This window comes from Rhinolophus sinicus, linkage group LG05 (assembly GCF_036562045.2).
Source record: "Rhinolophus sinicus isolate RSC01 linkage group LG05, ASM3656204v1, whole genome shotgun sequence".
NCBI lineage: Eukaryota > Metazoa > Chordata > Mammalia > Chiroptera > Rhinolophidae > Rhinolophus > Rhinolophus sinicus.
In genome coordinates this window covers 10682501-10698809 of record NC_133755.1, presented here as the reverse complement: position 1 = coordinate 10698809, position 16309 = coordinate 10682501, and the positions used below count along the sequence as shown (strand labels likewise).

At 34.8% G+C, this 16309-nt stretch overlaps 1 protein-coding gene across 1 annotated transcript in view; it reads left to right on the top strand.

The window, feature by feature from the left end:
- SMC6 (structural maintenance of chromosomes 6) overlaps nt 1-16309 on the top strand; it is a 65590-nt gene that overhangs the window by 34159 nt on the left and 15122 nt on the right. Inside the window, exons 16-21 of the mRNA XM_019752691.2 lie at nt 2638-2752; nt 4451-4611; nt 9341-9476; nt 10322-10402; nt 11385-11555; nt 15854-15991. Of these exons, the coding sequence (XP_019608250.1) occupies nt 2638-2752; nt 4451-4611; nt 9341-9476; nt 10322-10402; nt 11385-11555; nt 15854-15991 (802 nt within the window). The remainder of the gene's footprint in view (nt 1-2637; nt 2753-4450; nt 4612-9340; nt 9477-10321; nt 10403-11384; nt 11556-15853; nt 15992-16309) is intronic.

Genomic DNA, 16309 nt, shown 5'->3' with positions numbered 1-16309 from the left:
CTGCTTTGTAAAATTTCGTCAAGCCACTTCTTTAATTTCAGATAGATAAATAAGGGAGAGACTCCCTGTCCTCGTGGTCCTTATTACATGGCGCCTTTGTAGGTGACAGTACAGTGAAACAGACGTAGTGTGGCTTAGAAGTTATGCTGATGACAGAAACGATGCAGACCTAGCCAGATGAAGAGGGGGGTGGTGAGGAAGAACTTGGGCACCCGATCTTCACAGTGCTTCGCAGATTCCATAAAGAGCTCTCTTTGTTTTCTTTGAGGACACCAACAAACCATCTCAAAGCACGATCCCTAAACTGGCATCTTTGCTAGCTGCTGGTGAGATAGCCACTTTCCTTTCAAGAATATATGTATTTTCTAATGTATTTTTTGTCAGCTTTGATAAATTGGATCATAAGATGCAGATATGGTTCAGATGAGGGAGTCATTAAATGTGAGTACACAGGTTAGGGCAGAAATCAGAGAAGAGAGGAAAAAGGATTAGTCTTCTAACTGATGAGTTTGTTAATTGCCTTCTAGGCAATTAGAATTTCATGTGCAAAATGCATGGAGGCATGACATCATAAATTATTCTGGAAAAAGTAGCATTTGCATTATAGATAGGAATAGAGTAAAAGATATTTAGGGCAAAATCAATTAACACTTGTTATTTGAATGTAAAAGAAGGCAGAATTGAGGACGACGGCTAGGTTTCTGGCTGGCGCTGACTACCCACCCAATGTGCCATCAATTGATTTAGGAGAAGGATAAGAAAAAAGTGGATTTGTCCAAAGCAGATAAGGCCTATTTTGGAATTGTTGATTTTCAACTTTTAGACTAGAAATAAGGATTTGGGAGTTAAGAGTAAAGTGTTTTCTTTGTCTGCATGAGAATTTGACCTTATTTTAATTTCTAGCTTTGATCTCTGGTTTCTAAAACCTGATGAAAGTGAAGTTTCAATACATTACTTGTGGTGAAAATGACCACTGACAGATTAGTTGCATCTGCCGTGGGACAATGTCCAGTTGATATTTAAAGTGAACAAGCATATAAGCCAGTCTCTTCTGATCTCTACCTTAAAAATCCCTGCTGTTCCTAAGTCTTCTCCATCTTCATTTTTCAGTCGCTTAAGCCAAAGCCCCAGTCATCCTTGACTCCTCTCTGCCACCCCACATCCTATTAAAAAATTATATCCCAAGTCTATAAACACTGCCACAGTAGCCACCCTGGTTCCAGCCATTTTCACGCCTCACTTGAGTATTGCAATAGGCTGATCGTCCTGCCTCATGTCCCCTGCTGCCCCCACTCTCAGGACTGAAGCCAGAGTGAAGTCAGATCACGTAGTTCCTCTGCTCACAGCACCCTGTGCGTTCTCTTCCTGCTTAGGCCTTACCGCGGCCTCTAGCACCTTATGATCTAGCCTCGGACCAGCTCTGCTGTTCTTTCTCCAGCACTGCCTCGCTGCTCAGTCCACCATGCACACTGGCCTCCTGGCTTCTCTGATACCCCCTCGCAGGGCCCAAGATGCTCTCTTTCAGGATGCCGGTGTGACTCTTCCATGTCCTCTCATGTCTACCCAGTATCACCTATCAGGCTTTCCTAACCTTTTTTGTGTGAAAAAGCACTGTGTGCCACGTTTTCTTTATTACCTGTCTTCCCTTGCATAGAATGTAAACTCCATGGGGAGTAGGACGTAGTCTGTTTGTTTTTTGCTGCCTCCTCATCCTCTGAACAGCACCTGTCACATAGTAGGTGCTTAGTAAATACAGGTCAAATTCATGACTGAATAGGTGTAAAACATATATACATAGATACTGTCTTTGTTTTAGAATTCTAGCATTAAGAAAGTACTAAATGCCATGACCATTTTCCCCTCAGATATTCATTGCTCCTGTACCTACTGTTCTTGGTATGTCCGTTCTTCAGTGCTGTCAGTAGTGCAGATGTTGAAACTTTTTAGTTGAAAAGTTGAATGTCTCTTTAGGGAGCCCAAATGGCAGTTCATATTTTCTGTGTTCATCATAATCTTTACTTCAGTTTTTCTTGTCTCAGAAGGAAAATTGTTTAGCTTTTTAAAAATGTGTTTTGATTAATTGATTTTTATACTTACGTACAATGCATATAAGATTTAAAGAAATTGTAGTTAGGATAACCGGAAGTAGGGTATAGTGTGTAAGAATCTGCATTGTCTAAATGTTGAATCACTATGTTGTACACCTGAAACTAATATATAATATTGTATGTTAACTCTAAAAAAAAAAATAAGAATTTAGGTTCTAGAGCTGAGCTGTCTGGTTTAAATCCTACTATTTAACTAGCTCTGTGACATTGGGAAATGTATGAAACTCTGAAGCTTCCTCATCTGGGAAAAAAAAAAAAATGGAGAGAATATTATCTATCTCAGATGGTTGCTATAAGGCTTAGATGATCTAATATTATAATATTCTTATACCAGTGCCTAGCACCTATTATATAAATGTTTGCTAGGTAAATAAAATAAAGTAAACCTAATCAGATGTTTTCAAGTGTTATTAGGTACTTTTCAGTGCTGTATTGTCATGTATCATCTACTCACCCATTAATATAGATCCGTGTATTTATATATAATTAAAGTTTGTTAAGTTAATCCTCATGTATTTTTGTCTTGTAGAGCTGCTTATCATCCCGAGTTCCCAACGGTTCTGACAGCGTTGGAAATTGACAATGCGGTTGTTGCCAACAGCCTAATTGACATGAGAAGCATAGAGACAGTGCTGCTAATCAAAGTAAGACCAGATGCCGCTGTAGTTTGTTATTTAAAAATTTTCAAAACTGAAGTTGGTGATATAAATTCCTGTTCCCCTCCTATATCATAGAGTTGTTGCTATTTCATCATTGTACTTTTACCTTGTAGGAAGGTCTGTAAAATAATATAGAGCTGGTGGTTTGTGTGTTTTCTGCTGCCACAGAACCTTATAATTTTCAGCTGTTCTTAAAATAATTTTATAAATATGTATCCTTTCGATGCATGAAGGTATACATTTTTTTGCTCATTCTTTCTTGATTGGCTGCCAAATCTTTTTACAGATACATATATTATCATTCTACTTTTTAAACAGGTACTTTACTTGATATTTTATGAATTTATTTTCTTAAACTTTGAGTGCTCTGAAAATCAATACTTTTTATCTGTATATGTATTTTTATATTCTTGTTGGATTAGATCACTATATTGTGTTTCATCTTACTGGCATAAAAAGAAGGAACAAGGAAATACAAAACAGAAATCTGTAATCAAGACAAACATAACAGAATCTGTTTTCCTCATTAATAGAAACTGAGAAGTAATGGTATAGGTCATCCAAATGTATACACATATTGCAAATTCATATTGTAATTATTTGTGGGTTTGGCTCTCATGTTTTAAAAGGATACTTAAAAGAAAATAATGATGTTCTGTTGTAAAGATCTGTCCCCAGAGAGGTTGATGAGACCTCCATTAAGCCTAATTCCCTTTTTTCTTGAGTGCTTAAATATTTCCAGGCTTCCCCAGCACAATTCAGTTGTCATGCGGGAGACCCTGCTCGCTGCCCCATTTGTCGTGCGGGGGACCCTGCTTGCTGCGCCATTTGTCGTGCGGGGTGGCCGGTGGGGTCTCTGCTCCCGCTCCCCATACAAGAATGCAGGATATGGTGAGGCCAAAAAGGAACACCCACGGAGCCATAGGTAGGGGAGTCATACCACTATATTCTGTCTGGCGGCACTATACTCTCACTGGAGGCTGGATCCACACTGTCCACAAACCGCCATCCACGCTTGCCAGCCCAGCCACCATCTTCTTGCTAGCCCCCATTCTTCCTCTCTCTTCTCTTTCTCCCTTCTCTCTAGCGTAGCCACAGCAGTTATATTGTGGCCAATGGCTCACTGGTTACAGCTGACGGCCAACTAGCCACAGCTGATGGCCATGCAATCACAGTTGGCCATTTACTACCTGAGCCAGCACCTGTCTATGTGAGGCCGAGAGCCTGGAAACTACTCTCTGGGGCTCCGCCCCCACATCAGTATATTAATCTTTATTGGAATTTGCTCTTCACTTGCATCATTTCTAGGATATAAAGTCATTAAAAATAAGATTTATATGAATTGGTTTAAAATAAATATGTTCATGTGAAACGTTAGTTAAAATAATTTTTAATTTTAAATAGATAGTAATATTAGAATTTAAAAATACAGTACAATTGGATTGTCATAAAACATTATTTACTGTGTTGTTTTAAAGATTTAATAGTTTTAATTCTTTGAATCTTGAAAGTTGTTTTTCAAATTCTGTTATTTAACTTTGTGAAATTATTTTACTTGAATGTTCAGAAAATATTTGAATCTTAAAATAATGGCGTACCTGTCATTATTTTGAAATTGTGTGCATCAGAAATGCTTTGGTGTAACTTAGGAAATTGTATTTTTTCCACTGTTTTTTTTTTTAGAATAATTCTGTAGCTCGTGCCGTAATGCAGTCCCAAAAGCCCCCCAAGAATTGTAGAGAAGTTTTTACTGCTGATGGTGACCAAGTTTTTGCAGGACGTTATTATTCATCTGAATATACAAGGCCTAAATTCCTAAGCAGAGATGTGGATTCGGAAATAAGGTCGGTTTGCAGTGTAGCTTTGCTATATTATTTCTGCTGTTTGCTTTGTGGTTCAGTTCCTTTCGTATTGTTCTATTAGTAGTTATTTCAGTGAAGAATTGCGAGTAATCTGTTTGGTTTCAAAAGATCATTTAGCTGTAGAGTTCTAGGCTGACGGGTATTTTTTCATCACCACTTAGACAATAGGATTCTGGGCCAGGAACACGAAGTGTGTTCCCATGACCAGCTGATCTGCACCTGTTAATTACCTGACTGCAAGGAGATGAGGAGCTTAACTCAGAATATAAATCAGCTCCTTCACTCTTGCTGAACCCATGATAAATGCACCCATTGTTTAGTTCTGCTGCTTTTTCTCAGTGAGAATACAGGTGTGCTTGTTTACATTCTGGCTCAAGCTCTGTAGTATGTCTCCCACTGGTATGTTGAGTTGCACTGTTCTGTAGATCAACAGGCACATTCAGAACACATGCCTAGGGAAACAGCTGCTAGAGGAGCGAGATGGAGAAGTTGAATGAAAAACAATTAGGTGTACTTAATGAGATTCAAAGCATGCAAAAACCATTTTTTGTATGAAAACATGATTTCCCAGCCACACTAATTCAGTTGGTGAATTGACAGGTTGGAACTGAATTAATGACCTAGAAGACCTCAAGTAGAAGAACTTGGACTTATGTAAAAGAAATAGCTAGGAAATTTGAGTAAAAGTGAAAGTATTCCAAATGACTTCCATATCTAGGGGAAATGAGAGTTTGGTTGAAATAAATCTCTTCAAATAATATTAGTCATTTTATGAGAGCAGCATAACGGTTGTGACATCCACACAACATAGTGTTGTGACATCCATACTGAATCTTTCTGATAAGAGAGATGAAAGTTCATATAAATGTGCAAATGCGCCATGTAAAAGTGACCGGTAAAGTGATAAGTTTTTGTCCCTAGTGCCTTGACATTTATATCAGGCCTTTCTATTATGATATTCAAGCAGATGTGAGCGTAAGTGAACAAATCGTATCATGGTGGTGTTACCTTGTGTAATGCGTACTTTCACTTTCAACAAAAAAATGCCTCCTGCATTTGTATCTCAAGCCTTAAAAAAAAAAAAAAAAGTATGGCACTTTTGGGAAAGATTGTAAGTGTATCTCAGCAGCAAATCAGGAGCCCAGATTCTAGCGTTTTAGTAATAAGGATTCAAAATTTACATTGCCGTTGATATTTGGCTTTATGTGTAGCTGTTGATGTGTAGCAGACAAAGATTTTGTCTTAAAAGCCAGGTGAACATCAATTTTTAAAAAATTGTTTCCTGCATTGATAAATTTTATCTATTGAAAATATACCCACAATGGGATTTATAGATGATGTAATACAGAATTGTACACCTGAAATCTATGTAATCTTACTAACAATTGTCACCCCAATAAATTTAATAAAAAAAAAAAAAGAATATATACCAAGTTCTTATGACTTTTCTATCTTCCGTTTGGATCTGAACCACTATGATAATTGTCTGATGTTTGGAAGTTAAAAAAATTCATTAGTATTTTTTAAATACAGAAAGATATAAATTGGAAAACAAAAGGAGCTCATAATCCCATTTCTCCATAGTCCGTATTGATATATTTTTAAGATAATTAAAAGTAATATATGCATATAGGTAGAAAACTCAAACGGTATAGAAAAGGATACAATGAAAAGTGAAGCCTGTTGCTCTTATACCTCTTTCAAAAATAAGGAAGTAGTGTAACAGTTTCTTATATATTTCCAGAACAGTTTATATACTTGTATCATATACATATGATCTTTTAAACTGAGATATAATTCACATGCCATAAAATTCACTCTATTTTAAAGAGTATAACTTAGAGATTTTTATTATATTCATGAGGTTGTGCAACTATCATCGTTGTCTAATTCCTGAACATTTTTATCACACTGGAAGGAAAACCATACCGATTAGCAGTTATGCCCCATCCCTCCCCCGCCCCCCAGCCCCTCGCAACCATTAATCTACTTTGGGATTTGTCTTTATGGCTGAGTCTATTCTGGGTGTTTCAGATAAATGGAATCATATGCAACCTTTGCGTCTGGCTTCTTCCACTTGGTATAATGTTTTCAAGGTTCATCCATACTGTGCTCTGTATTCGTATGCATATGGTTTCTACATCTTGCTTTTTTTCTCTCAATATTGCATCATGGAAATCTTTCCATGTCAGCACATTTAGAACTGCCTCTCAGTATGGCTGTACATAATCTCCTTATCCACGTCCCGACTGGTGGACATACGGGTTGTCATTTTCTCCTTATGACAGTGTTGCAGTGAGCACACGTGTATCTTGGCACACTTTCGAAAGTGTATGTGTAGCTTAAATTGTTAATGGTGAAAATGCTTAGTCAAAGGGTATGCATATTAAAATTATTTAATAGCTATTACCAAATGACTTATTGATCTATTAGTATACATTTTATGGTTCAATTTTAACTATTTAATAATATTAAACAATTGCTAATCTTTTAATACTTATTAAATAGTTTTAATATTTATTAAAATATATTAATTTTTAAATTTTATTTTATTATGTAAATTAATTATGTAATAGTGGTTGCCAAAGGACTCTAGAAAAATTCCCCAACTTCCCCTCATATTTGAGTATTTGAAGAATGCTTCTCTCTACCCTCATCATCTCAGCACTGACAGATTCCTATTGATGAAAAATGGCTCTGGAATTTCAGAGACGAGGTTATCATTCCTTTTACATAATGCACAGAGTGGTTTCTTGACAGACACAGGGTTTCGAGTCTTAACAATAGGTACGACTTGGTTTTATTATCCCAATGTGGTTTCCTATTATGAAAGTACACATCTGGGGAAAAGAAATGTGTGACTAAGTTCTCCAAATAATTACCAATGTAGTTACTGCATTATACAAGAGCGCAAAAAATTATCTGAATTTTTGGATTTTCAAAATACTGTAACATTTTAATATTAATTTTCTGAAGTATGTTTTTCAGATTTTATTCTTTTATGTTCTTTAAAACATACTGGATGAGGACCTAATGTGCCAGGCCCTGAACTAGGCACAAGATGCAGCAGGATACAAAGTACAAAAAAATTTCTCTCTCCTGGATCTTTTAGATTAACAAGGAGGAGATAGACTATGAACGAATACTGACTAGGTCAAGGTCAAGTGTCATGGAGACAAGTACAGCAGAGTAAGGGCTGGAGAGTGAGGACTGTACAATTTAGATCGGCTGCTCACTGAGCAGAGTATTCATCCCACACACACAATTCACATTTACTGAGTTCAGTTTCCATACATATTTCATTAGATAGCACGTGTTCTTTCTCCTCGTAAAAAGTAATTAAAAACAAAGGAGAAACACTATATGAAAATATGTAGCAGAAGTTGCCAAAAAGAAAGTGTAAAATTTAGCAATTTTGTTGTAAAATTTACCACTTTTGTTTATATAAATTATGTTTGTTCTTTAAATTTATTCTCAATAGTCAAAAAATGTTTAATCACAGAATATCATCTGTGCTCATTTTGTTCGTTTTTATTTTTGGTTTAGGCTCTAAGTTTCAAAGTTTGTTTACTTGGTAAATTTTTTTGTTATTTTTAGCAAAATTACAGTTTGTTAGTAAAGGTATAGATTTGTATATGATAAAATAAACATTTCTCTTTAAATCCTGAGGAGCCATCTTAAATTTTTACGTCTGTCCCCACTTTTACCAGAAATACCACAATTATTCTCCTTTCCTCATTTTTATCATTCATCATTTGTTCAGCCAACAATTATTGATTTTTTTTTTAATTTTGAGAATTTCAGCATGGTAGGACAAATTGAAGGTGTTGTATTATTTTATGTACCCATAAAAAAGAAAAAATGCTGCTAATTGAACCATGAACTGAAAGATGATTTTAGAGATGTTAAAATGTGGGAAAGTATGCATCTTATTGAAATATGGCATACACTCTCAATCAGAGAAGTTTTTATTAATTTCAAAGGTGGTTCTCTTCCACCAGGCACACAACTTTGGGAGACAAATGCTTAGGTCAGTGAGGCAGGAAAGGATCACTTCTGAAGACGGTGACTCTGCTGGCATAGAGACCCTTCATGGCTTTGGCATCTGCTTGCTTTATCCTCCTTCCGTTTTCATTGTCCTCTTCTCCTTCCCTTTCACTTATCACGTATTCATAGCATTTATTCACCATCAGTAAGTGTTGCTAACTATTAATTTTATCTTTTCATCCCTCTGTGACTTTGTGCATTTCTTTCCATCATCTCCTCTAGTTGGTCCAGCTGTTGAAAACTTTTCCAGAATATAATTCTGTTGGTCATTTCTTTCAGACTCTTAACGTCCTGTGGTAAAATGGACATAGAGTGTCCTGTTCATATGTTAATGTTCTGGTTATTTCCTGATTTTTTTTCCTTTTTGTTTGATTCCTTCATGTCTTAAATCTGTTTCTACCGCTACCTACCTCTGTGCACAATGCCTGCCACACAGAAATAGTATCATAAGTACTTATTGAGATAAGTGAAATTTGACTCCAGTTTAGATGGTTTTTTTGAAATCTATATTTTCATGTTACTAATAACTTGTAGGAATATAGAACTGATTTGATTGAATAGGGTTTTCAAATAAGCTATTAAAAATGCTTTTCTTTGTAAAGATCTGAAGTATTTGTAACATTCAGAAATGCATTTAAAGTATTTTTTATCCTCTCCTATCAAGCGACTTGGAGAATGAGGTTGAAAATAAGAAGGCCCAGATATTAAATCTTCAGCAACAGTTGTCTGCCCTGGAAAAGGATATTAAACGCAATGAGGAATTTCTTAGACGGTGCCAACTACATTGTAAAGAGATAAAGGTACAAAAGAATACAGACACCATTTTGTTGTTCTCAACTTACCACTTCCAATTTATTTTTAAAATCTTACCGTTAGTTAGAGGAGTAGTTCTCAAATTTTTTTGGCCTCAAAGCCCTTTACAGTCTTAAAAGAGCTTTTACATATGTGGGTTTTATCTGTCAGTATTTACAAGCTTTAAAAATACTTATCAATCCATTTAAAAATAATAATAAACTCATGTGGTAACGAACATTTTCATGAAGAATAACTGTGTTTACCAAAACTATTTAATGAGAAGATTGACATTTTTATAGTTTTGTGAATCTCTAATATCTGGCTTAATAAAACTCTACTGAATTATCGTATCAGCTTTTGCAATCAATCTGTTGCAATATTGCATATCATAGAGTTATAAACCTCCTGTAGACTTGTGAGAAAATGATAGCAAAAATGGTGAATAATGTCGCAGTATTTTTATGGAAATAGTTTTGACCTCATGAACCCCTAAAAGTTTCAGCAGCAGCTAGGAGTCTCTTGAATTGTTCCTTGAGAACCACTAGATTAATCTTTCTATAACTCGAGTCTGGATGTTTTAGAAAAATATTTTCTCCATGGATTCAACATTGTCATCATTTTAAATGTTCAGATGGAGTACTTACATCTTTTTTGCTTGGGAATGGATTAGCAATAAAGGTGATCATGGCAGACTTTATATATAACTTCCTTTGCTTCATTTAATACTAATGTGTTCCTTTCATAAAGTACAGAAAGTAAAGAGTACTGTAGTTCATGAAAGTAGAGTAGTGTTTATTTTTATTTTTTTATTTACTTTTATCTTACTAAAATCTAAATACTTTTCTTTCAGATGAAAATAAGAAAATGTATTTCTGAAATTCGGGAACTTGAGAATATAGAAGAACACCAGTCTGTAGATATTGCAACCTTGGTGAGATTCTTTTCCTCAATTTAAATTGAATGTTTTAAAGTATGAAAGTGTCATTTAGGTTAATAGCACGTACTCTCGGCTTTTTTATTTTTTTATCCTTTTAATTGAGGCTACCTTTTGTGATTGTGCTTTCTCCATTTACAAATAAGGTGGAAACTACCTGATGAATGGCCTTTACATTCCTTAATGTTTCACATATATATCTTACATGCATAATCATTTATTTTGTCTTTTGCTACATGAAATAAAACCTTATCAAAGCTTAATTGTGCTTTTAAACAGTAGTATTTTAAACCAAACTGCCTAGCATAGTATTTTTTTCAGGATTAATTGTTATCAATATTAATGGCTATCTCTTAGTTGTAGTTGGTCTCGTTTCATTGTTTCGTTTTTCTAAGTAAATGGTTTTCATTTTAATTCACCGTATGTTTAGCAGGCAGCATATTACATGCTGGGGGATACAGCAATGAACAAGACAGAGGAAGTCCCTGCACCAGGGGATCTTCCTCTAATGACAATTTGTCTTCATTTTTTTATTAGCAATCTTGTTCTCTACTTTTTATTTTTTTGCTTTAATTCTTCTTATTGACAGACTATGTTTTTTAAAGATATGGGCTATATCTTGTTTATTTTTGCTAACTTAGCATCTACCACACTGTCTGGCACAAGGTAGACATTTATATGTACTATATTTTGAAAGAAAAGTGAGTAGATAGAGTTACTCCTTTTGATTATGACCTCAAGCACAGTATAGTTCAACTTGTGTCCTAAATGTCATCCCTTCTGATTTTTGAACCTGTTTTCTTCTATTTCCTAATTTATCATTATGGGTATGAAAATATCCTAGTGTTCTCTGTATTTGTCTTTGATCTGATTTGCCTACAGCCTATAGTTTGTCCTCTCTCAGGATTATTTGTACTATTTTTCTACCTGATAAAGTAAGTATTTTAATTAACTCTATATTCTCTGTAAATGTAACCAGGAAGATGAAGCTCAAGAAAATAAAATCAAAATGAAAATGGTTGAGAAAAATATGGAACAACAAAAAGAAAATATGGAACATCTTAAAAGTCTGAAACTAGAAGCAGAAAACAAGTATGATGCAATTAAATTGAAAATTAATCAGCTATCAGAGCTAGCAGATCCACTGAAGGTATATATTACTGTTATTCTATTATATATGTATCTTAGGTTTTAGTTTTATATCCACAGTGTACTCACTAGCTATTGCCCTAATAGAATTAATGGTTAAATATAAATATAGCCATATAAAAATAAGATGTAAACCAAATTTTCATCATTAGATCAATTACTCCTGCTCGTTCCTTTAGGACAATAAATGGCCAAATTTCTGTTTCTCTTTATTTTGTGATTTTTTTTCCTTCCTTTTTTAGAACTAGAGCCAGGGACGTCTTGTCTGTCTGTAGTGTTTCTGTGTTTGCCTGTTCTGTTGTCCCACCTTTCCTTCAGTAACTCAAGGATTAGTTGATATAAAAACCAACTTGAAATAAAGTGCTATTCAATTCCTGTTTATTGGAGTGTCCCAATTATATTCCAGCCTGAATTCAGTTGATTTTTTTTTTTAACAAATCCTTTTTAAAATCAAATTTAAGGAAATAAAATTATTCATCGGTTAAACTGTGTAAATTTCCCCAAGTTATTTATTAGCGTAGTTATCAATAGCTTGTCATTATCATTTTAATAAGTAGCTCAGTTGTTCTCAGAACTTCAAATTTTATTTATAAGCACTGAGAAGAATGAATAGTATATTTTAAGAGGAGGGGGTTATGTTGATGATATCACTCTAATGTACCCCCTTTTTTGCAGGAAATTATCCCTGTGAGGCAAAATGTATTTAGATATTTTTAAACTTTAAAAGAAGTTGCACGCATATAACTGTTACTGTACGTGTGTTCATTGAAAATTTAAAAACCATAAGAGGTGGTTCAGAGAGTATGAAAGGAAGTTAGAGGAGTAGCTGCGTAGAAACAGCTTCCCCTGCTTTGGGGTGGGTTTCTCTATAGTTGTTGCGCACAGAACTGAGCTTCCTGCCTGCTGTTATAACCCAGGTGGTTTAATTGTTTTCTGTTTGAGATAAAAATGAAAAATGGGAGAATGGACTGACAATTGATTAAGAAGAATGTATAATTTAAATATTAAAGTTGTGAGGTAGGAAAAATTACTAAAGATAATTTTTTTAAAAGACCAAAAGTTGAAGATTAAAAAAGAAGACAAAACTAGTTTTTAAAAGCAAATAGAATAAGAAAGAATAAAATAAATAAATGTTAACGTTGTCAAGGGCAGACCAGGTAGAATTCAGAGCTCCGGAGTTAGAGCAGTCAAGTTACAGCAAAGGTAAGATGAAAAGAATTTTTTTTAACGGGTAAAGGATTGAACAGGGTGACACCATCAAAATGATGAAATATGTGCAAACAGTATAGGAAAAGAAAGATTAGCACCTAAATTATTTATCCCGGAAAGCTTAAAATTCAAAACAGGAAAGGATGAAGAGTAAGCTGTGTTCTGTTCTTTTAGGGACCTCTAAGCTAAAGCAACTCCTGGAATTGGGAGTCCGTAAATAAGTTCAAGAGCAGAAAATATGGGCAGAAGGCAGTGAGAATTCTTGCTCTTAGCTCTTTGCCTTGGCTGCAAATAACGAAAGCTAGGAGGTGAGTCCTTTAGTAAACCTGCATGCAATCAGCGGGTCGCCAAGAAGTTTTCCTTCCCAATATCACGCCACACTAGCTACCAAGAGGATTTGGCTAACAAAATAATCCCCAAGAAACTGCAATCATTATATATTAGCAGCTTCTAGATAAAATCTGTTTGCTATTAAGACGTTTGTTCCTTTTGTGGCAGAGGCGTGAGAAGTAGGGTCATTGAAATCTTGGCATGAGGAATATTTTTCCCACTTTGAACAGTTTATTTTGATTTACACTGCAAACTGAATGCTTTAGTTGCAAATTAAATTTGTTGGACAGGGAAAAGGACCCATATTGAGCCTACAAAGGTAGAGGTCATTATTGGAGTAAGATGGCCTCTCAGTTTCTGACACAGATAATGAGAGTTTATTTGGCTCGAGGGTGACTGCTTTTGAAAATGCCAAGATTTAATGTTTTATAGTGTTTTAAAACCTCATAATTGATGTAAGTTTATATGAAACAAGTGACAATAATACATACATGTAAAAATTTATTCAATGGCACTAAGTAACTGAAATTGGTTATTTAGGCATCCAAGACAATAACATTTTTCAATGATTCTGTCCCTACTGGCATTTCAGCCTGTTTTTAAAAGGCGTAACTTCTCCTTTGTGTGTGTGTGGGGGAGCCTGTTACTTAAAAGTTAGAAATGCTACAGGTTTAGGCTACATCAAAGCTTAATTTTAGACCTAATCCATCCTAGTCCTCTCCCCAAAACCAGATGAATGTCATTAACTGGATTTTAATATCTCTAGGTCTCCATTTCACCATCAATAAAATGAAATTAAATGAAATACTCTCTTGCTTGCCTTTTAGTTTTAAATTTGATGGTTTCCAGGACATAAATGTATTAAATATACAAGGACAAATCAAACAGCCATGATAAATGTGGAGAAAGGTATATTAACATCTATAGTTCTTTTAATATTACTTTACAATTTAAGTCTTTTCTTATCCAAAGTTGCTAGGAGGGAAGAGGAACCAGCACAAATGTGTTCTAATATAATTTACCCCTTTGGCTCCCTAAAGCTGGCATTGGTTGCCTGCAGCAAATGTGGGCCTATTTATTTGGACACTTTCTACCAAAAATGATTTGAAAACTTAGTTCTCCTTTTAGAAAACAACAATTCTATTTCAGAAGCTATTCCAATTTCGAATTGTAATATTTCCAACTACATAAATTGTACCCATTTTTTTTTATTCTGTTTGAGGTAAAGGAACAATTTACCATCCTTCATGTAACGATATTTTTATTTTTAATAGAATTCTTTTATAAAAGCTATGTATTATCAGACATCTACCATGAGGTAGTAGTTTTTCTAGCGGTATGAGCAAGATGCAATATATTGTATTCCTAGGTGAGGAAATAGCCTACATCCTCTGTTATATGAGGTCAATATTTTTCATAGTTAGATACCTCACAAGTTCTTTACCTTTTGGGGTTGTCTCCATATATTCTGTCTTTCATGATGCTGTTCCTGCTGTTTTGGTTTGTGTTTGTTTCTCTGTTTATAACTGTAACTCTTGAGGCTGAACATGATAATCACGTAAATGGCCAGTTCTAGGCTCAAAAAACAAACGAACTAAAATTTAGTTTGGTGATTCTTAAGTCACGAGCCTTTTTAAAACAGCTTTATTGAGATATAATTGATAGACAGTAAATACAGTGTATGATTTTATAAATTTTGACATGTATGCCTCTGGGACACCACACAGTTAGAAAAAGGAACATATCCTTTATGCTCCAAAGTTTCCTTGTGCCCCTGTCACCTGTCCCTCCCTACCCCCACCCGTTGTCCCCAACAACCAGCAGTTTGGTTTCTATTAAACCTATAGTCTGCACATTCTCTAGAATTATGTATAATGAAATCACACATTATGTACTTTTGCTTTTTTTTGGTTTGACCTTTTTCAGAACCTGACACACACTGTCTAGCAAAATAATGTATACACTATATTTTGAAAGAAAAAGTGAGTTAATAGAATTAAAGTTATTCTTTTTGATTATAGTACTACTCATCCATATTTTTACTTGAAACAATTCTTTTTTATTGCCAAGTAGTATTCCATTGTGTTTGATATAACACAGTTTGTTTATTCATTTACCTATTGATGGACATATGGATTTCCAGTTTGGGGCTATTACACATAAAGCTACTCTAAACATTTGTGTACAGGTCTTTGTATATCAAACACAATGAACAAACCCTCTGATGGTCTAAACTTATTTTGGTGTTTCTTAAATCAGGGGCCATTTTAAAAATTGAGATTCAGGTATTTCAGACCTGAAATAAAATCTCCAAAAGTGGAGTCTGGAAATCTATGTATTTTTTTAAACTTCCAGATTGACAATAATGCAGTCAATTTGTAGATTGTTGTTTGAGAGACCTGCCATAATTAATGGCTATATGCTTATATCATCTAAAATCTTTCACCAAGCTATGCCTCCTTTAAGTCTTTTCAGGCTAATGTGACTCCCCACAAAACTATCTTGTTTACCCAAATAAAGTTGAAAGAGCCATAATATATGGAGACTTCACATATAAATTTGAATATAATAACATAACGTCTTAATTTTGGCAAACTGCTCACTTCCATTCCGACACATCTGGATATGAACTCTAACACGTCTTGAAGCAGCATAATCCCATCTGCTTTATGGAGTTGTCAGTTAGTGTTATAGCTATGCTAGTAATTTTTTAAAAAAACCATCTTTCCTTCAGAGATTATTTTGGCTTTATTCAAACAGGATGAATTAAACCTTGCTGATTCTGAAGTGGATAACCAAAGGCGAGGGAAGCAGCATTATGAAGAAAAGCAAAAAGAACACTTGGATACTTTAAATAAAAAGAAACGAGAACTGGATATGAAAGAAAAAGAACTAGAGGTTACCCATCATTTTTTCTTTTATGTTTTTGTTTATAAACTTAATCATTTTTTAAAGTACATTTTGCTTAATGTCATGTTTCCAAACATAGACAAGTTGTCTGATGAATATCTGTTTCTTGTATAGAGTTAACAGCTGATTTGGTGAATCAAGAGGAAGAGGCTTAGGGACACTGTAGAGGGGACATAGTAAAACAACATGAAGAGGCCTTTAGGCAGGACTGCAGCAGTCCTGCCTGGTGCCTCTGAGGGATTTGGAAAATGGCACTCCCTCGCGGCTAATAGAGCTCCTTTAGCTCCTTAGATGCCTGGCCTGGCA